At 44.8% G+C, this 20,931-nt stretch overlaps 2 protein-coding genes across 2 annotated transcripts in view; one reads left to right on the forward strand and one right to left on the reverse strand.

Annotated features, from left to right (window-relative positions):
• The window catches only part of LOC102463330 (protein-L-isoaspartate(D-aspartate) O-methyltransferase-like), a 101,234-nt gene that overhangs the window by 76,978 nt on the left and 3,325 nt on the right, over positions 1-20,931 (forward strand). Inside the window, exons 2-5 of the mRNA XM_075926111.1 lie at positions 15,847-15,993; positions 16,782-16,886; positions 19,780-19,865; positions 20,301-20,441. Of these exons, the coding sequence (XP_075782226.1) occupies positions 15,847-15,993; positions 16,782-16,886; positions 19,780-19,865; positions 20,301-20,441 (479 nt within the window). The remainder of the gene's footprint in view (positions 1-15,846; positions 15,994-16,781; positions 16,887-19,779; positions 19,866-20,300; positions 20,442-20,931) is intronic.
• On the reverse strand, positions 8,486-15,447 carry CCDC32 (coiled-coil domain containing 32). Its single transcript, XM_006128662.4, has 4 exons — positions 14,544-15,447; positions 13,213-13,468; positions 11,293-11,449; positions 8,486-10,263 (listed from the first exon to the last, which is right to left on the reverse strand). The coding sequence occupies exons 2-4, from the start codon at positions 13,454-13,456 to the stop codon at positions 10,128-10,130; spliced, it is 537 nt and encodes a 178-aa protein (XP_006128724.1). The 5' UTR covers positions 13,457-13,468; positions 14,544-15,447; the 3' UTR covers positions 8,486-10,127.

Here is a 20,931-nt window from a genome sequence, read left to right on the forward strand (position 1 = left end):
GCCAGTCTGTGTGTTTTGGAAGGATCCCCACTGACTTGGTGGTGATCACCAATGTTCCCTCTAATCTTGTCCATTTATGTGTGGAATATTTTTTCATGTGCACCAAGGCATGTGTGAATGTGCACCACCACTAGAAACAAAAAAATCACCTACAGGTGTTCTGCTAATCAGGTGGGCAGCATTTGCAACTCTCCTGAGTGGTTGTACAAGCATGCATCTTGCAGGGAACACTGGTGAGTATCCTTACCACCACAAGGGCCCTGGTCTGGAAGTGGGAGGAACAGGGAGGGCCTAAGTTCCCCTTCCCTGGGAGCCACATCCCCTTAAGGCCACATTATCGCATAGAGGTGGACTGCTTACTGACTCTAGCCCAGGGTTTCCTAACCTATGGGTCAGGACTCAAATATGGGTTGCCAATACATTTCAAAAGGGTCACCAGGTGTCTCCCCAGGCTGCTCTTAAGGAGCCATTCACACATTTTTTGAATTGCCTTGGGTCACCGAGTCTTCCTGAATTGTCAAAATGGGTCCCCATCTGGAAAAGGTTGGGAACCACTGCTCTAGCCATTAGACCATGTTGCCCTGAGTGAATGGGCTACTTATTGACTCCACCTGCTAGGCCATGTTTGGTCTTAAAAATGGCTATACAGCTTTCTTTCTTTCTTTTTCTTTCTTTCTTTCTTCCTTCCCATGTGTGACCCAGTCCCTGTGATGAGGAGTATCCACCCCGTGACAGAGGGGAAACATACTTTTAAAATCAGGGCATAATGGTGCCATCTAACCAAAGTAAGACATGAAATGTACCAATGAAATAATTTTATGAGGAACTGATGTGATTGAGGGGAGCTGTTCCTCAGTGGCCATTTTTGCATAATAAAGGCTTTGTGGATTCAATGTAACAATGCAAATTTCAAACTAGTGGAGCTATGGCAGAACTAGGGATGTTAAATTTAGATTAATTGGCTAATCAAACAGTTGTTGCAATTGCAGTCAATGCAATAGTCGCTTAGTCGATAAGGGCGCCTCTGCCTTTGAAGTGTAGCACCAGCCCCAAGGCTGTTGCTATCCTTCAAAGGTGAGAGCCCTGAAGGGAGCATGGGGCTAACAGGGGACTCAAGCAGTCCTCCACTGGTCCTGTGCTCCCTGTGGCATTTCAAAGCGGCAGCGCCACACAGAGCCTGAGGTTAGCTGGGGAGTCCCCGGCTGATCTTGGGCTCCATGCAGTGCTGCTGCTTTAAAACACTGCATGCAGCCTGGGGTCTCCCTAGCTGGCCCCGGACTGTTCAAGGTGTTTCAAAGTGGCAGTGCTGCATGGAGCCCAGGGTCTGGCTCCAGGCTCCATGCAGTGCTGCTGCTTTAAAGCACCCCTTCTCCTCTCACACCCCCCCCCCCCCACCTTGCTAATTCTTTCTGATAGAGGCAGCAAGGGGGGGAGTGACTAGTCATTCACATCCCTAGGCAGAACAAGCCTAATGTGGTGAATGCACATTTGTGCAGATAGGGTGACAAAAATGAGTGGGTGGGGGAGCAAAACTGTTCTCCTTGTTCTGGGGAGAGGTGGAGTGGAATGTTGTGGAAGGGCTTGTATCTGAGGGGAGTATAAGGAAGCTCCAAGTATTCCACAGGTGCATGCCAGAGTTATTGGGTACTGGGCATGAACACCAGTGTCACAGTGTTCTCCCTCTGCTCAACAGCTTCCCTGACTGCTGACGTGCACTCACAAGGTCAGCAAACATCTTTTCCCTGCCCTATTTTGCTTCCTTCAGCATTATATCAGATGTACATCACCTTAATGTGCAGTCCCAAGAAAGGATCCTATGCAATGTGTGCCAAAACAGAGCGCTGTCTTTGCTTTACTTTTTTTTTTAACTCCTGCAGATCAGCACAAAGAGAGATACAAAATGAATGGACTTTTCCAATAATTATTTTTGTACCCAAAGAGTAAACAAGCCTGAAAGAGGCTGATTAAAAATAGCCATGAATGCCTGATAATGTCTATGCATTTTGAAATGTGACTGTAGCCTTGGCAATTGTTGGCAATTTACCTATAAAATGTAAAAGTAGCTAGAACCTCAGGACATTAGTTAAACTGCGAGCTAAAGTAACGTTTCAATTGCTTTTTCTGTTCAGCTCTTAGGATAAACATGCTTGCTGTGAAATGTGTTTGATTTTTAACACCCTGTGCTACCATCTTGAAAGGAGCATCAGAGGAACACAGACAAGCAGGAGGGGGAGGGAGACTCATGTTGCTTAGGAGGGTGGCACATGCAGTCTGTGGTTGTATGATTTGATACATCAAGGAGAGAGGTCCATAGAGCTTAAAGACTCTGGTGTGGACTTCTGAGCAAGCCAAGTGCAGGGGAAAAGGTGGGCAGATCCCATTGTTCACACTGCCCAATGTGGCAGTGTGCAGCCAGTACCCAGGAGAAAGTGGTTTAAGTCTCCCTATATAGTTGTTGTATTGTAATACAGCACATAATACATGCTAGTAGAGCTCCTCCCCACCACAGTTTCATCTGGCTCTCCACCAGGGTTTCCTAGGGTATCTCTAGTGCCTAGGTTTCTGGTTCAAGGCAGGGTATACCAAAGAGGTTTTGGTTGTCTGGGGTTACCTTGTCTGGGTACCTTATGTGCTCAACTCCAAACTACTCAATACCCCATGTTAGGTTTTGGTGATGACCTTCCTTGCAAAAATCTAGTCCAGCTTGTCGTAGTATGGGCAGGTTATGGGAGCATTAATGGGAGTCCTGTTCTTGTCCCTCGGGGTATGTCTACACTACCCCGCTAGTTTGAACTAGCGGGGTAATGTAGGCATACCGCACTTGCAAATGAAGCCCGGGATTTGAATTTCCCGGGCTTCATTTGCATAAGCGGGGAGCCGCCATTTTTAAATCCCTGCTGCTTCGAACCCCGTGTAGCACAGCTACACGGGGCTCGAACTAGGTAGTTCGGACTAGGATTCCTATTCTGAACTACCGGTACACCTCCTTTCATACAGCAACTACAAAGGCAAGAACCCCATAGATTTCTGGGGCACTTCCCTGTACATGAACAGAAGGGAAGGTAACTTGCCCCAGTCCTGCAGATGCTAGTCCATGACAGTCTTCAGCCTCATCCTCAGGTGCTCACTAAATCTCTCCATCAGCCCATTGGACTGAAGGGGATACACCAAGGGCCACATATGCCAGACCTCACACTTCTCCCACAAGCACTGGAGCAGGGCTGATATGCCATTGGAGCCTTGGTCTGTGAGACCCTCTCAGGGGAACACCCCTCTGCTGAAGATGATCAGCAGCACATCTGCCTCAGTAGAAGACAGGGCCATTGCCTCTGAGTAAGGGGTATCAAAATCTGCCCTCCACCAGGATGTATTTCTCTCCTGCCAAAGGGCCCTACTATGTCCATGACTCCATGGCCCCCTTCTGAAAAGGTTTCTCTGTGACAGGCAGAGCTCTGAAGGCTGCTTTCAGAGCCATCCTTTCCATAGGATGAAGTGGGGCAGCCACCCTGGGTGCCCTGTGCATTAAGGGCATGCAGGGGATAGACAGGGACTAGTGCTGGCCGTAGGGGGTTATTCCCCCCTCCCCCCGTATTTATTTATTTTTGTTTTTCCCCACAGCCCCCCAGGCTTGAGCTGCTCAGTTGGCTATTCCCTGTTCTCCTCCTCCCCCCCACACACCCACCCACCCTGCTGGAATTGCCTGCTGCTTCCTGCAGGGTCCTAGTTTTTCACCACACTAGTGCCTGCCCCTGCCCTTCCAGGCTTCTACCTTGGAGGGAGGGACCCTTCCCTTTTCCAGCAGTGGGACCCTCCACCAGTACAGGGGGCCCCTTCTATCACAGGTAAGTGCCAGCAGCCACCTTCATTCTCCATCAGAGCCCCTCACTGATAGCCCCAAACTGGTGTCCCACAGTGCCCCTCCCTTCTCCCAGACCCAGGACGGGACTCTAGACCTTAACACGCCACTGTCCCAGGTCCTTCTTGTCTTTCTTCAGTTTTCCAGCAGCCGGCTCCAGCCTTGAGGTTCCCCTTCCCACAGTACCAGGACCTAGGGACCCCCAACTCCTCCACCACCACCCACCAAGGCTGGCCAATTACAGAAAAACAGCAGAGGGTTTCCAATAACTCCCCCAATTTAAGAGCTTTAAAACTCAACCTTTCTTAAGTGCTCTAGAATCTGAATGGTTCCTCTGATTGTCTGGAAATTTGTCTCCTGGGGATGCAGAGTAGCTCTAGTGAACTAAATTTGGGGTCATTTAACAGGCTGCCTCCCCCAGCCTGTTTCCTTCTGTTCTGTTAAACAGAGAGCAATTTGTGAGTCATGAGTGGTGGCAATTTGATTTTGATGAGAATGTAATCTGCCTGGCACGTGGGGGGGGGGGGAGGGGGGAGGTGCGGTAGGAGAAATGAGATTAGGCTTGTGAATGTTTCCTGGGCAGGGACCAGTACTAGGAGTCAAAGGCATGGATAAATAGAGGGAGAGTGGTGTGGGGTGAGGGGATTGTGGGGAAGGAGATAAGTGGAGATGGGTGGTCGGGGAGGGGTGAAATCTTGATGGGTCAGGTGAGAAAAGCATAGAACTATCCAGCTCTTTTAGTGTACCTCCAGCTCCCTGCACACCTCGTGCCTGCACTCTGCTGCTCCTCCAGGGCCAATGCACCCCAGCTCTGCACTCTAGCACATCTACACCCCCAGCTAGCATACAATGGCTAGCTCAGGCAAGCAGAGAGAGCTTCAGGTGCTACAAGAATTCAACCCCGAGGGAAAAAGTACTGCACTACAATTTCTTAAATCACTTGACAGTGCAGTCCCAAACACATCATTAGCAGACAGGATTTTGCTGCCAATCCCAGTCATAGGCGCTTCGGGAGAGTGAAGTTTTTTTCAAATTAAAAATTAAGGACTACCTGAGGACAATTATGTCTCGAGAGGCTGGGTGGACTTGTTATTCTGTCCATTGAGAAGGAAGTAGCATCAAACTTGGATTGCCATGATCTGATAGCATCCCCATCCACACCGTGCTTTCCTAACATCAAGTCTTACCAGGCAGGGTTCCTGGGAGAGCCAGAAGATCCTGCACCCCCAACTCAGCAGTGAGTAGTAACTCTCAGCCAGCATGTAAAATGAATAATAGAATCATAGACTACTAGGACTGGAAGGGACCTTGAGAGGTCATCGAGTCCAGTCCCCTGCCCTCATGGCAGGACCCAATACTGTCTAGACCATCCCTGATAGGTTAGATAAATATCTATCTTGAATATCTCCAGAGACGGAGATTCCACAACCTCCTTAGGTAATTTATTCCAGTGTTTAACCACCCTGACAGTTAGGAACTTTTTCCTAATGTCCAACCTAAACTTCCCTTGCTGCAGTTTAAGCCCATTGCTTCTTGTTCTATCCTCAGAGGCCAGGAAGAACAAGTTTTCTCCCTCCTCCTTGTGACACCCTTTTAGATACCTGAAAACCGCTATCATGTCCTCTCTCAATTGTCTCTTTTCTAAACTAAACAAGCCCAATTCTTTCAGTCTTCCTTCATAGGTTATGTTCTCTAGACCTTTAATCATTCTTGTTGTTCTTCTCTGGACCTTTTCCAATTTCTCCACATCGTTCTTGAAATGAGGTGCCCAGAACTGGACGCAATACTCCAACTGAGGCCTAATCAGCGCAGAGTAGAACGGAAGAATGCCTTCTCATGTCTTGCTCACAACACACTTGTTAATGCATCCTAGAATCATGTTTTTAGACTGGGACATGGCTTAGAACAGAGGTTGTTAGCATAGAAAACAGGAGAATTCAGTCAAGTCCATCTTGAGAGAAGGAGAGCCCAGAGCTATGGTTCTTGCCCAACCCTGTGCATCCAGCTAGACAAGACTGATCCACTTCCAGCTGCTTGGCCCCAGACATGTCTCTTGTCTTCCTTCAGCCTTTGTGTCTCTTCCTGGGCCAAGAACCACCTGGTCACATCCACCTCCTGGGGTTCAGGTTGCAAAGGGGCTGGCCATAGCTTATGTGCAGGCAGCTGGAGCAACCTCCACAAAAATTCCACACCCTTACCCCCACAACCTCCTAGACATTGGTGCAATACACAGGGAAACTGAGGCACACACAGTGTTCATGCAAACAGTAACACTCCTGTTAAAAATTAAGAAGGGAAACTCCCCTACTTTATTACACCTAGGTCAGTCTAATTTTTAAGTGCAGACCAGGCCTAATGACCATGATCCTTTACCACAGGGCTACTCAACACACGGCCTGCATGCAGCCCGTTTGTTTGTGGCCCATGGTGCGATTTGGGTTTACGAGGTGGTTTAGGTTGATACGTGGTTTAGTAGTTAAATCCCTGAACTGTTGTGAAGCCAAAACAAAAAAATAGTCAATATAACAGTCTTCTGTTGATATGTGTTTTAGTAGTTAAATCCTTGGACTGTCATTGCTCATTAAAAGTGCTGTCATATGGGTGGAAATAGGTAAATATTGCACTTTATTAATATCAGCAGAACTGACTTAAATGGGGCCTGCGTGTTGTGTAGTCTTGCCTTAATCTTTGAATTCATGCCTGTCAGTGTGAAAGAAGCTATTTGCATATATTAGCCTATATATTTCCATGTATATGCAACCAGACTTAAATCTCAGCCTTTGGCATGTGCTTTGAGTATTATTGTTGCCTTCAGGGCTTCCAAAGTTGAGTAACCCTGCTTTACCATATCAATTGTCCTGATCGGAGGAGTCAACCTGAAACGAATTTTCCTTAAAAAACCAGAATTCCTATTTTATTACAGAACCTTTTTAACTTTATTCTCCTCTACATTAAATATGAACTATTGTCAGAGTACTGCTGAGCTGTGACAGATATCAGAATTAGCTACACTTCTGACAAATTTAAGAAAAAAGTCATTTCATACTGAGATTAAAGAAAAATACCAATAGAGAAGGATAGAAAGCTAAGGAGAGTTAAAAGCTATATAAGGAGTGGGGGATAGGGATGTTAAGGGGTAACCAGTTAACGGGTGGCCTGGTAGAGCTGGAGCAGCGAGCAGAGTGGCTGCTCCAGCCCGGCGCGGCACACCCACATCATGTCATACTGGGGGCTGTTCCAGTGGTGCTGCAAGTGTGTTGGAACAACTCCCTGCCTGTGGTGTAGCATGGTGGGCCCAGCCTGTGCAGCTCCTGCCCACATTGCAGCAGGCTCAGCCAGGCCTGCCCAGAGCAACCCATGGAACAAGGGCCCAGCTGGGCTGGAGAAGCAGCTCAGGCAAGCCCATCACACCACAGGTGGGGGATTGCTCCGGCCAAGCCTGCTGCATCATACCGCAAGCAGGGGAGGGGCTGCTTGTTCCATGGTTAACCAGTTAAACATATTATTGGCTCTAGCCCCAGCCACCATCTGCATGGCTCCAGCCACCAGAACTGCTGTCAAGACAATCATGAAAGCTATGGGGGCATAGTCTGGTAGTGTTGCAGACTTGTAGTTGGGAACCACTGTCCTAGTGCACATAAGGATACTATCTTTTTATTTCCTAATGTGGAAGCCAGTGGTAAAACACGTAACATCTTCTTGTTATTTTATTGGCTTGTTCAGTGTTTAGAAGCATTTTAGAGTCAAACTTACTTCTTATGCAGCTTGTTTATTTCCACTTTCCCACAGATGCATTGGAGTGTAATTCAGGTAGGTTTATGAAGCGTTATTTTCTCCTGTTTGGATTTGCTTTTGTTTCTTTTCCTGAAAGGACTTGTTCTGGACATTTTTGTAGGTTGCTTATGGTACGCTATAGATTTCATTTCTTGGAAGTTGTGCTTTCCTGCTGTCTGGAGGAAAATCAGCTTTTATCTTGCTATATATTTTAGAAATGTGCATCTGTCTGTCTGTCCATCTGTGAGTCCATTTGTTCAAGAACTCCTCCCAAACAGTAAGAGCTAGGACTACCAAATTTGGTATGCAGCTTCCTCTGATAATTTAAAGAAGGTCAGGGTTTGGTTGTGCCAGAACAATGGGATGTGCATGTAATGTGCTTGTTTTGCATCAAACAGAAAGGGAGAAGTGTGATAGCAGGGATAGTTACACTCATGAATTATCACAAGAGAACAGCAAACATGCGGGATAGTTATACTCCTGACTGACCACAGGGGAGTTACAAGTGCCTCATCTCCAGTGAGCAGCTGCCACATGGCCCCTGCCACCCACGCTCGCTCCCAGAGAGTAGCAGTGAGCCATACCACGCAGCCCCTGCAACCGCAAGCCGGTCCCAGGGCAAAGCTGCCAGGCAGCTTGTGAGGCCTCTGCTGCCTCAGGGAGAGGCCAATGGGTGGCCTGCGCAGCCCCCCACCACACCGGGCCATGCAGGCCACCCATCCATAAGTCAGGATGTAATCTACTGTACTTTACTTTTAAGAGACTTTGGGTCATAAGGTTTCAAGGCACCCAACACCCTTCCCAGGGGGACATTTGACTATCCAAGTGCTTGAGAAGAAAAAAAAAGTCTTCATCTAGGACTGGTAGCTATACCTGCTTTATTTACCAATCAGGATAATGGGTAGGGCCAACATAGTTACTAAAGGTTTATGCTTAGGGAATTAAGGCTTATTGGAAAGAAGTACTGTAAAACCGTTTTGCTGCTAAACTGTGATTCTTTCAAATAAATAGCTTTGTATTGAAGAAAACACTTAGACTGGGTTTTCAGTGGCATTAATATTTCAAATTCTGCCCAGCTGTGGGTCAACAGAAGATCAGCTCTCTATATGATGCATTTTCACAGATCCATATTTGCTACCTAACATCTGTAGCTATGTAAGATACTTGAATTAATTGCTCCCTTTTTAAGATCTGTCTCCAACAGAAGATATAAACCATTGCTCTCTTTGATAGCAGATAAGAAACTGCAGCTATCCAATAATTAGAAGGATCAGTCTCATACAAAGGTCAGGATTACAGACTCTCCGAGTTATGATGGCAGACTACTTGGTATAGATAAAATATATATAGCAAAAGGCTTACTGCCAGACTCACAAGGAACTATTTAACATGAAAATAATGCATTAATCATTTGTCTCATCTACTTATTTAGATTTAGAATCTAACCCTACCCTCTCCAGGGGTGGTCGAGGGACAACAAATCAAACAGAGGAAAAAAAGTAAGAAAAACCTCTTTTCATACAAGAATAACTGAAGGTCCATTAAGTGGTTATGTCTAGACTACTACAGAGTTTCTCCAGGATACCTCCAGTATCACAGAAAAACTCCGCCGCGTCCACGGAACGCGTCTGCTCTTTCGACATTTTTTGCAGAAGATGCGCTCTTTTGGAAGCCCTGCATTCCTCATTTCATGAGGAAGAAGGGTTCTTCCAAAAGAGGAGGTTTTTCTGAAATTTGGCCCAGTGTAGACAGGCCAAATTTCGAAAAAGCCTCTTCCAAAAAAACCAATTGGAAAAAGGTGTGCAAATTGCAAAGTACAATTTGCGTATCTTTTTCCGACAAAAAGCAGCAGTGTAGCATATCCAGTATGATATTCCAGGATAGTACATTATAAAGAGAAAAATGTTAAACAGGTTTTGATAATCATCATTGGAAAGTAGGATCGCCTTCAGTTTGCACCAAATCCAAACAAGGCAAATGTTTCTCATCAATCCAGGATATAGTTTAGGGCCAACTCAAGCACAAATTATGGAGACTTGCAGTAAACTTTACAGTGGAATTATTATAACAGATCAACAAATAAAGTCCATGAAGCTAATAATAGGAAAGATGTAACCACAAAGAGAGGGTACAAGACAGGAAGAAATGACTCAGTCTTTTCTGGTCTGCTCTACTCTAGGACATCACCTTTTTTGACCAGCTTCTTTATGTTCAGTTATCTCAGTAAATTACAAATAACTTTCTTAAAAACTGGAATGACAGGTTTGTTACAAGATGAGAAATTAAGTAGATAAAAGCAAGATAAGCCCAGCATGCACTGAGTTACAAGACGCATCACTCCTTCCGATAACAAATTAAATGTTATCCTCTGTATGTCCATAGCTCTTCCCCTTACTGAACAAATATTGGCAATTTCCTTGCCCTCCCCTTTTATTACTGCCATTAAATGCAGCTCCGTAAGTCCTTGCACATCTGCTTCACATGGTTGGAGTGCATTTCATTGTTCTGCTGCTGGAGACTCTTCAGTTTCTTGCTTCTCTACATGGGATTCTGGGGGAATCAGGTATTGTACCTCTTCAGTACTGATTGCCACTTTATCAGGCTGCAGCCACCGTTTTAAAAGTTCCAGTGTGCTGAGGGGAAGCAGAAGGGAGAAGTTAAATATAAAGCAGCAGTAAAAGCCAGTATTTAATTATAAAATGAGTTTAGTGTTAACCCTCCACAGGCCTTTCTTCCATTTTATATGCTCTCCTATAGGGAAGGATAGGTACTAAGCTGTGCACTAAGGAAGAAACAGGAATCTGCTGTGCCCAAGAAGATCCCCATATGAGCTTTTAATGGCATCTGTAAAGGTGACGAGTCAGGACACCTTCTCTAATGGACTACAGTTTAAAGTATAGGAAACAGCCTCTTTCATGAGATGGAATTGGAACAGTTGTGCTGTGGAATTCTATTTCCTTTACTAACATATCCAATGAGGATGCTAAAACTTAGCACTTATATAAGTTTCTTCAGAGGAAGAGGGAGCCCACAAGACCACTACAAGGCTGAGCATAGAAACAGAAGCCAGGAACTCAATCGTTCTAATCTGAGCTCTGATACCAATTCCTGCCCTGGAACTGATCTTGCAACAAGTTCCCTGCAGGTATATCCATTGCTGGAGTGGGGCTCTACACAGATGCAGGAGCTAGCCTGCATGAAGCTTTTCACTGTAGGTTAAGGTCTAAATTTTCAGACATCTCCCAACTGAGACACACACTGACATATTTTCAGCAGGCCTGACCACACACCACTTTAAAGAAAGAGATAGAAACCATAGCATCTATGAAAAGCAGGCCCAACATGTCTCAAGCTGGACATCCCAAAATTGAGGCACACGCTATTAGTGAACTTTTGAAAATTCAGGTCTTACTTTCTTTGCCACGCTTATCCTCTGTATAAACTGGAGTTAATGACTACTTTCCTGTCTCATTGAAATGCTGTGATAACATCAGTCAAAAGCTTGGAAAATGCAAAGCGATAAGTATCAATATTACTGTATTGCTGTAATTCCCACACACACACTTCACTAGAAGTCTCCAACAATTTTATTTTAGTCTTTTAAAAGAAAGTTCTGCTCTATTTACTAATGGTAGTCCCTGAAATTTCATCATGCTTGTTACCTCTCTTCAGATTCATGTCCCTCCACATAACATTCAGACTCAAACTTCTCCTGCAGGAACCTATCCCAGCATTCCTTCTTAGCTTGGGCCAGAGTGTGTAGCATATCCTTGGAAGTCACTTCCTGAGACAAACCTTTAACTCTCATCAGTCTTCTCTCTGAGGCAAAGAAAAAATGCGTTATTGAATTGAAATAAAAACAGGCAATTATGACAAGAGTTTAAATCCAAAGGGTTAGATTAACTCCACCTGATTAAATATTTAAAAGTTAACCATTTTACTACTACTTGAAATCTGGATGAGTGCATAATGCTTAAAACAATGTTTTGTTTTAAAAAATCATAGTGGATTTCTTCTTTATTTGGCTTATATATTAACTACCACTCACTGTAGTTTTGACCGAGAACAGTGTCATAGAAAGGAGTCAAATTTGGCTAGCTTTTTGTGGTGCCATAGCAGGCCAGTATTTCTTTTTGGAGGCTGTCATATTGTGCTCCAGACTCTAATGTCATTTGAAAAGAAAATAAGTCTCTAGCCCTTTTGGTTGCAAAGATTTTTAAACTTTGAGGTATCTGCCCAACTCCACTCACAGGATGAAACAATATGTGCAAAACACATTTGTTGCAACAAGATACAGACTCTGAAGCTTATTCATAAGACTGTAAGTGTCAACATTAACTATTTAACAACTAATGCACAAAAAAAGAACTGATGTCAGAATGTGCCCAGTGTGCAAGAAAGAAGGATAGTCAAATTATAAAGAATTGAACAATTACTGCGAGTGTCTCTTTTTTTTTAGTCTCTTTAGTGAAAGAGCAAGAAAGTATCACTGCTACTGATTTTGAGTCCCCATGCCCCCACCTGGATGATGACCACAGATCAACAGTAAACTACACTTCTTTCTCTAAGTACATAACATATTTGATAGAATGATTAGATACTGGTAATGCAGGCACTGGAGTCATCATGAGTTCAAAACATAGTTAAATGTAGTGGAAGCTATTTTCTTCAGAGGGGGAACTGTGGTTACTTTTGAAAGAAGGTGTGGGATCTTTAATTCACTCACAGAAATACCCAGAAATGTGTAGAAAGGGCCTTAGTTTTAACAGCTCAACTGAAGTTCCATCAAACTAATTTTGCAGCTCCTCCAATTGCCAGTACAGGCAGTCCCCGGGTTACGTACAAGATAGGGACTGTAGGTTTGTTCTTAAGTTGAATTTGTATGCTGGTACATAATGTAGGGGAAACTCTAGCCAAACATTTCTCCAGAGCTCAGTTTTATTCTCCCATACCTCACTTCCCTTAGTCCTTTATTCTCAAGCTGAGGTGTCTGCTGAAAAAAGCCGCTCCGCGTCTTCCTGGTCTGCTGGGGGGGGGGAGGGCGCTAGCTTCGCGTCTCCCTGGTTTGCTTGGGGGGAAGCAGCTAGTGCGGGGTTGCCTCACCCTGTTTGTAAGTAGGGATCCGATGTAAGTCGGATCCATGTAACCCGGGGACTGCCTGTATAGGATGAACCTTTCTAAACTGGGACTATATGATTGGCAACATCCATGGTCCAGCAGGACCTCAGATGTTCCTGGATAACAGAGCCCCAGCAAGTGGAGCTGGGAGCCCTGCCAGGGCCAAGAACCCAGTTGGGTTGGCGCCAGGAGGCTGGTGACCGGCAGTCCAGTTGGGTTGGGAGTGGAGCATGGTGGCTGGTGAGGCGGATGAACCATAATCACATTAGTTTGACCATCCTTCCCTGAGCCACAATCACATTAATTTGACCATCCTTCTTTCTTGCACACTCTGCACATACTGACATCAGTTCTTTGTGCAATGTTAAATCGTTAATGTTGACACTGACAGAAGACACCACATTCTCAAAACTTATTTTCCGACTGAAGCAATCTCAGAAATCAGTATTTTATCATACACTCACCTAGTGATGCTAAATATATCTCTGAATCTTTCAGAGGTGCCCAGGGTTTCAGATTTGCTTGGAAAGAACCACACAGTTCTTCATCCTGGCTTTTTCCACTGATGTAAGAATCTGTGAAGGAATCTGCAAAAGCATCTCTAGAGCCTTCTTTCAGGTTTGGATCTGGCAGACATGAACAGATTTCAGCCCAGAGGTCTTGGCTTGACCTAGTCACTACAGAGTCAACATTCTCAATCATTTTCATTATGGAGAACTCCTGAAAAAAATGTATGTGATAATCTGTCAGCATCAATTGTAAACCAATATTTATATCTACATTTGATTCTTTGCCCACCCCTATATCTAAATAAAGAAAATGTTTTCAGATTTTTTTGAAAGCTCATTTCAGAGAATCACAAAGTCAAATTTCTCTCATTCAATAAAAGGAAATTTGTACTAATAGATTAGGGGTCAGCAACCTTTGGCGCACTGTCCATCAGGGTAATCTACTGTGAGATGTTTTGTTGCCACTTTCTGCAGGTCCATTGGCTGGAAATGGTGAACCACAGCCAATGGGAACTGCAGGGGGCTGTACTTACAGGCAGTCAATGTAAACAAAATGTCTCAGCACAAGAGTGGATTACCCTGATGGGCTGCATGTTGAAGATTGCTAACCCCTGTAATAGACTGTATTTGTATACTAGGATTATGTGATCTATTACTGTATGAATCATAATAGAATGATTCAGAAGAGCTTGCAACTCAGACCATTTTAAAATATTTTGTAAAGAGTCACCCTATTGCAGTGGGGCCATCATGTAGTTTACTGGCCATTGAGCTAAGCCTAAAATTTTCAAACCAAACGTGATTTCAGAAGGCAGCAATTCTGCTGCAGTGAATAAAGTCTCAGATTTGCTGAAGCCTATTCACATGGGCAAAAAAGGTGTGATTACAAAAATGTTCTTGTTCCGTTATATAAATCCAAAACAACCAAGTGTGGTTCAGATCCCATTGCATGCGCATCCCCATTCAGGGGAAGGTAAACAAGTGGGGGGCTGCCCATCTTCCTTGCGGGGCACGTTGCTTGCTTCAGGGGGCATTGGCCAGGCATGAAAATAAAGGTTCAAAATCCTAGCAGGTGCAGCCTTTCGGCTGGTGGCGATGCCAATGGCCTCACCACGGAGGCCCCTCAGCCTTGGGGAGCTGCCGCTGGAGCTGCCTCCTCGGCCTTTCCCCAGCAGGACCCAGAGGTGCGCTGACAGTCCCCCCCTCCTCCTCCTCCTCCTCCTCCTTTCCCTTCCCCCCGACAGCTGCGATACCCCAGGACCCGCACAGCTCAATGAGCCACCTACCTGCGTCCCCCACTGCCGCTCCCTCTTCCCCCAGGCTAGGACGAATCGGGGCGCGCTGAGGTGTCACTGACGTGCAGCCTGACAAATCAGCGACGGAAGGGCACTGCCATGCCAGCCATTGGCTACACCAAGTGCCAGAGGGCGGGGAATATAGCGCCGTGCTTGGCGTGACGCCATCTTAAAACCGGGCGGAAGTTGTCCTTTCCTACAACAAACGCCAGGAAGGGCAGCCGCTGTAACTCATAGACTAGGTGAGGCCGGGAAAGTGGGCCTGTCTGCGGTATGAGCGCGCGGAGGAGGGCCTAGTGCGCTTGCGCAGGTGAGTCTGATGCTCCCACTTCCGCAGGGGCAGCGCGGGGTGCTAGGGAAGGACGCTGCGGTGTCGTGCCCCGCTCCGCCCCACTTCCTGCGAGCTTGGAGCCCCCAGTCCGCTGCGCGGGCGGGGCTGCGCTGCTCCCTTCCGCGGCGCCAATCGCCCCCGCCTCGAGCTGGGCCGGGGCGCGCGTCTCAGCTTCCCGCGCTGCACCCGCAGCCTCCCGCGCGGGGAGGGTTGATTTTTTCGCCTCCGGTTCTTACTCGCTGGCCCTTGAGTCCGAGGGTTAAATTGCCAGGCTGGTGCGCGCCCAGGCGGGTCAGAGCAGCGGGGCGGCCTTGAGAGGGGCGAGACTGGAAACTGCGCAGCCCTCAGGGCCGCCCCCGGCCCCCTCGCCAGTAAGGCGCCCGCGCGCTGTTGTGCAACGGGACGTTTCTCTGATTCTCCCGCCCCCTCTCCCCCACACGACGTGTTGCATTGCACTTTACTGCGCGTCCTAATCGCCCCTTTGGGTGAGGCCCAAGACTTTCCAGCGAAATGAACGGCCAGGAGCTTTGCACAAAGCAGCCCCTACAGCTGAACGTGGTATTTGACTAGTGACTTTTAAAAAGATCCTGCTACTGCTGATTTTTACAGTGGCTCCTCAGTTACAAAGGTGCACATTTCAAAGGAGGAATGCAGACGTGCCTATGGACTACTTGACTAGTAAATTCGTTGTTAACATCCTTAGTTGCCAGAGCAATCTGAGGCATTCTTGTAGTGCAGATCTTTGTGGTCTGAGGCCTTGATTTTTCAGGGTTAGTAATCAGGCTGTAACAAATGCAAAGGTCATTAGAATTGTTTATTGGCTGTAGAGAATGTATATCATTTTAACTTTCCCAGTCACAAATGGCCAAGATTTTGAGTTCTTCAGGCTGTTATCAGAGCTGGTTTTAAACTTTGTCTCTCTCTTTCTTCCACCTCTCCTTCCTTTCATGACTGACACACAAGGCCTGGGAGGCCACTGTGCATTTCTAAGAGATGAGCAGTGCCTACAGTGTATTATGCTTACTGTGTTCATGGGACTGTTGCTCACAAGAACCATGGCCTGGACTTCAAGTGGGAAAACACATGCTGAGCTACTCAATAATCTTTACAGTGAGTACCACCAGCAGCCCCTCTTCAGAGATCACATTTAAAGCTGATGATAAAATTTCTCAGCACTTTAACAGGTGTGAAAAATCAAACCTACAATAGACTGGGGTTGTAATCAATCATTCTAAAATGTCATGCAATAGTTTTGGTGCTTCTGTCTTTATCCCCATCACAATCTGGATGTCACAGCCTGAAACCATTCTGTTTCTAATTCTAAGAAGAACACGAAGCTAGGATTAATAAGAGACTAAGGCCCAAAGTCTCTCTGATGGGGGGAGGGGGATGTAATTTGGGTTTATGCACAACACTAGTTGTGTAATTCTCTAGACAGTTACATATAACAGAGATCCAATGTGCTGTTTTGGGACTAGAATAGTTGAGTAAAATCCCATTTAATTGGTTAACCCTGTGATTCTCAAACTGTGGGTCCTGACCCCCCTGGGGGGTTGCGAGCAATTTGGGGGGGGTATCACAAAGCTCGAGACCCCCTGGGTTAACAGGTTAAACGTTGTTTAACCATTTAAATGGGAGGGGGGGAATTACTCTGGGCCCAGCCAGAGAAGCCCCTGACCAGGTAGCAGGTAGGGAGCTGCTCCAGGCCTCACCTGTTAACCTTAACCCATAAGGCACATCCATTAAGGGTGAGGTTTACTTGTTAAGCATTCACATTTGTATTGGTATTCCCCACTGCTTTTTGGACAATGATTATGGTTCCACTGCCTCTCCTTCTAAACCTGAGTGTTTTATACAGTGCTAAATAGCTGAAGTCTTCCTCTCCATTCTTTTTGTAGAAAATGGAGTGATTAAATCTCAACGAGTCTTGGATGTGTTAATGGCCACAGATAGAGCCCACTACATCAAGTATTTCCCATACATGGATTCTCCTCAGTCAATAGGTATGAAACTTGTAGCAGAATGACACTTTTATGGTATGTGTAATAACTGCATAAAACTCAGTGATTCTTTGGTAGAGGGAAGACACAGGATAAGTTTGCAGGTCTTGATTTACTATGCTAGCAAGTCTTGCCTTGGAATAGTGTCAGGAACGGGAAAGAGCCCATATGCACTCTTTCTGCTAGTTCAAGAAGAAAAGTATCAGAATGGGTCTACTCATGGGTTTCTCTCAAAGAAAGAACAAGATTCTACCCTTTGAAGGCTGGGAATTCTCATGGGGCTACTGTATTTGAAGTAGGGATGTAATAGTATAGCTGGTTAAACAATTAAATAAGCAGTGGCTTATCGTTTAATCCTATCAGCTACATGGAAAACATCCCCCCCCCCCCTTGTGGCTCTGCATTTAAAGTATTTTGGGAGCTGGCACACAGACATGCTGGCTCAGTCCTGGCTCGTGCCAGTCCTGGCAGCAACCCCCATTGCAGAGCCACTTATTGGTTAACTGTGTAAGGAACAATTTTTTGTTGGCTACACAATTACCAAATTACACAGTTCATAACATCCCTAATTTGAAGAACAAAACTCTTTATGAAGTGTAGAAAGTACAAATGTCTGATCACTGTTTCTTGACACAAGGTATGTTTACATTTAGGACAGTGTATGGTGAACTGACACAGCATGTAGCACTGGCATTGGTAAAAATAGCAGTGTAGATGATAGCAAAGCATGGCTTAGGCAAGAACAGCACCTAATATGCTTACAATTATATACCCTACCAGCGCTGGACATACCCAAGCAGGGCCTCACAAGTTGACACAGCTGTTGCTGGAGCATTTCCCTACAGTAATGAAAGACTCCAGCAGTTGCCCCTCCATGCCTTTCTTCACTGCCTTTGCTACATGTAGTGGCAAGTCTGGATACAGGCTGCAGTAAAAACAGACTCGAGCTCAGTGGTCACCAACCAGTAGATCAGACCAGAGCCTGCGACCCCAACCAGCTGCCCCTACCTGGTGAAAGGAAGAGAGGATATGGGAGGGGGAGGAGAGAGTGAGCAGGGGTGAGGCCTCAGAGAAGGGACACTAAGGAGGCAGGGCAAGGGTATTTGGGTTTGAGGTAGATCTTGGATTGCACTTAAATTCAAAACATGATCTCATGCTTAAAAAGGTTGGAGACCAGTGCTCTAGCTATATGTGTAATGCACATATGCTACCCACTGCTGGTGTGAATGTCAGAAGTGCTTTGTGTGCACAAATCCAGTTGACTTTAGTAGGAGTTCTGTTGTGGCAACTCAGTATCTCTGAGAATAGTCATTTGGGCCAGAAAAGAAGAAAACGGTAAAACTTCTGTTTGTTTTCCTCTATTGATTACACTGTTTGCATGTATATTAGTGCATATAGAAATACGGTAGATTCAAAGAGTAAAATATTGGTGCTTTCAAACTGGTTTGTGATAAAGTGAAAGCCTCCTGGAAATGGCTTTTTCCTTCCAAATATAATGTCAGAAAATGAGAATTAAAAAAAAAAAATAGCTACAAGATAAGAGGACAAATCCTGACTCTGCAATATCATTGACTTACCACTTAAAACAGGAGACATGTTTTGAGTGGGGGCAGGGGGAATAAACTTTGAGGTTAGGCTGTAGTTTCAGAGGGATAGCTGTGTTAGTCTGTAAATTAAAAAAAATAAACGAATAGGCCTGCAGCACCTTAGACTAATAAAAATATAGATGAGCTTTCATGGGCACAACCCTCTTCTTTATTTGAGGGATGAAGCCATTTTTTGACTCTCATTCATGAATTCACATTCACTGTGAATAATTTCCTTGAAAATCATTCTATGGGACTGTTTTTTCCCTCCTAAGTCATAAGGTATAGTATACACACGTGTACCCTCAGCCCTGAAGACTTCCCTTGCAACTTTGTCTGAATCAACATTTTAAACACCTGAAGTTGAAATCTTTATCACTGATATCTTAACGCAGACATATCTATAGCACAGATACTTTTTGTAGCTTCTCTTCTGAATTCTGAGAAACCTTGAATTATTATCCATTCTAGGACTTCTCACTGCTGCCTCCACTACCACCTCTGATTTCTCAGACAACTAATTTTTTACACCAAACACACTGAAATATCTGTTTGACTTGTCTCCTGTTTTGAGTTTATCCACTTTATTGGCTTACTCTCCTAGACAATTTGTGGTATTACAGTACTGTAACTATTTTTGTGACTATCCTCCCCCTTCCTTACATACAAATTTGGTTTTGCATAAGGTACCTGAGTGGAACAAACTTGAACAGGATGGTTCTGTACTCAGAACTCTAAATTGTCTACACTACCCCTTTCAGCACTAACTCTGTAGTTTTTCAGGGATGTGGAAAAACACAACCCTGAGATACAAAAGTTTAAGCACTGAAAAGCATCAGCATAGACAGTGATTTAATCTCCTGGCAATTAAGCTACCACTCCTCATTCAGGGTAGGTTTTTGTCAGTGGGAGAGCTCTCCCCAGGCAATAAAGAGCAACTATGTTCCCAAGTCACAGTGCTGTAACATGGGCAGTGTTGAGCTCTTATTGATTAGAATGGCTGCAAAAATGGTCTCTAAGGGATAGAAGATTGGTTTTAGTTGTGAATGAGCCTGAAAGGTGGTGGTAATTGGCACACTTAGGTGGTGATTGGATAAGTCAGCTGAAATATTGCTCTTTGCTGTCATTAACACTCCTTAGAGGAGGTAGTTTAAGTTGATACATTGCCTCAGGTAGGTGTGAAAATAGAAAAGGCTTGAAATATTGAAAGAAAACTAAAATCAAACTGCCTTTAGAGTAGATAATAGTAATTATTCTGACATGGTCATAATTTTGTACTAGTGTTTTAATTATCAGTGGTTTCTTTTCAGGTTATAAGGCTACAATCAGTGCACCCCACATGGTAAGAAATTTTCCATTGTATTCAGACTTGGAGGGTTGCTTTAATTTAAAAGCTGTAATAACAAATTGACGTGTGTTATGCTTTGAGCACTGCCTTGTACCCTATGTTCTTCTACTGGTATCCTGTAAAACTGAAATGTTTACAAGGAGTTTTAGGAAGGACAGTCAACCTTGAAAAAAATCACTTTAAACAATAATTCTGTCTTACTAAGGGGGGTAGTTGAAGCTTTCTATTTTTTTTCCAAGAGATACATTTCCTTCACAAGCCAGATATTTTCTGCTACACATCCCACTAGTGAAATCTATATTCCTAACCTCTTTCAAAGGTGCTGTCATCAGAACAATACTACAAATTCAACATTGGGACATGATTGCAAAATTAGCTGTGGGAAGGAAAGGTGTGTTCTAAACAGTGTGCTTACACAGCTATCACAGTTCTGACAGGAAAAACTGGGGGAAGGGCATGAGAGAAATCAAATCTGCATGAAAGTGTACAACATCTCATTTTGTTGGTGTTATCCCTATAGCACGCCATGCTTTGGAGTTATTGAAAGATCAGCTAGAGGAAGGAGCAAGGGCCCTGGATGTGGGATCTGGAAGTGGTTACCTCACAGCTTGCTTTGCTAGAATGGTGAGCAAAGTACAAAATTATTTGCTTATTTTCTTGAAATAAATAAAAAGAAACCTTCTTAAAATTGAAGGTCAGATCAGCCTAAGACAAATAACTGATTCCTCCAGTCAGTTTGAGTATAAACAACTAGAGTATCTGCCTACAGAAATGCAATATACTAGACAAATTAACCCGTTATAGACTGAAAAGGAAGTGAATTAAGTGCCATGTACCGAAACAGTCACTTTGACTTTCACTTGCTTTGCTGAACTTTAAACCTACTCTTGAGAAAATGACTTAATGAAAGTAGTTTCTGAAAATAATCTTAGAGCATTAGAACATTGCCCAAGACACATTCTCCTCCCTGGAAACTGGTCACAATTTCAAGAAGAAATCCTGACAGACTTCTGTTTCCTCTTCCCAACTGGCCTTTGGTGGATGACTTCCTCTTTCCTAATGAATGGTGATTAGGAATCCCAGTAGATTGGGCTAGTCATTGTTTGGGTACCCA

The sequence above is a fragment of the Pelodiscus sinensis genome, chromosome 4, assembly GCF_049634645.1.
Source record: "Pelodiscus sinensis isolate JC-2024 chromosome 4, ASM4963464v1, whole genome shotgun sequence".
Taxonomy (NCBI): domain Eukaryota; kingdom Metazoa; phylum Chordata; order Testudines; family Trionychidae; genus Pelodiscus; species Pelodiscus sinensis.

Excerpts from the sequence above, each read along its gene's own strand:
- CCDC32 (XM_006128662.4), bottom strand. The coding sequence starts at position 13,456 with ATGAAAATGATTGAGAATGTTGACTCTGTAGTGACTAGGTCAAGCCAA. Across the intron at positions 11,450-13,212 it reads GATATATTTAGCATCACTAG|AGAGAAGACTGATGAGAGTT; the intron begins GTGAGTGTATGA and ends TCTTTGCCTCAG. Across the intron at positions 10,264-11,292 it reads GGACATGAATCTGAAGAGAG|CACACTGGAACTTTTAAAAC; the intron begins GTAACAAGCATG and ends GCTTCCCCTCAG.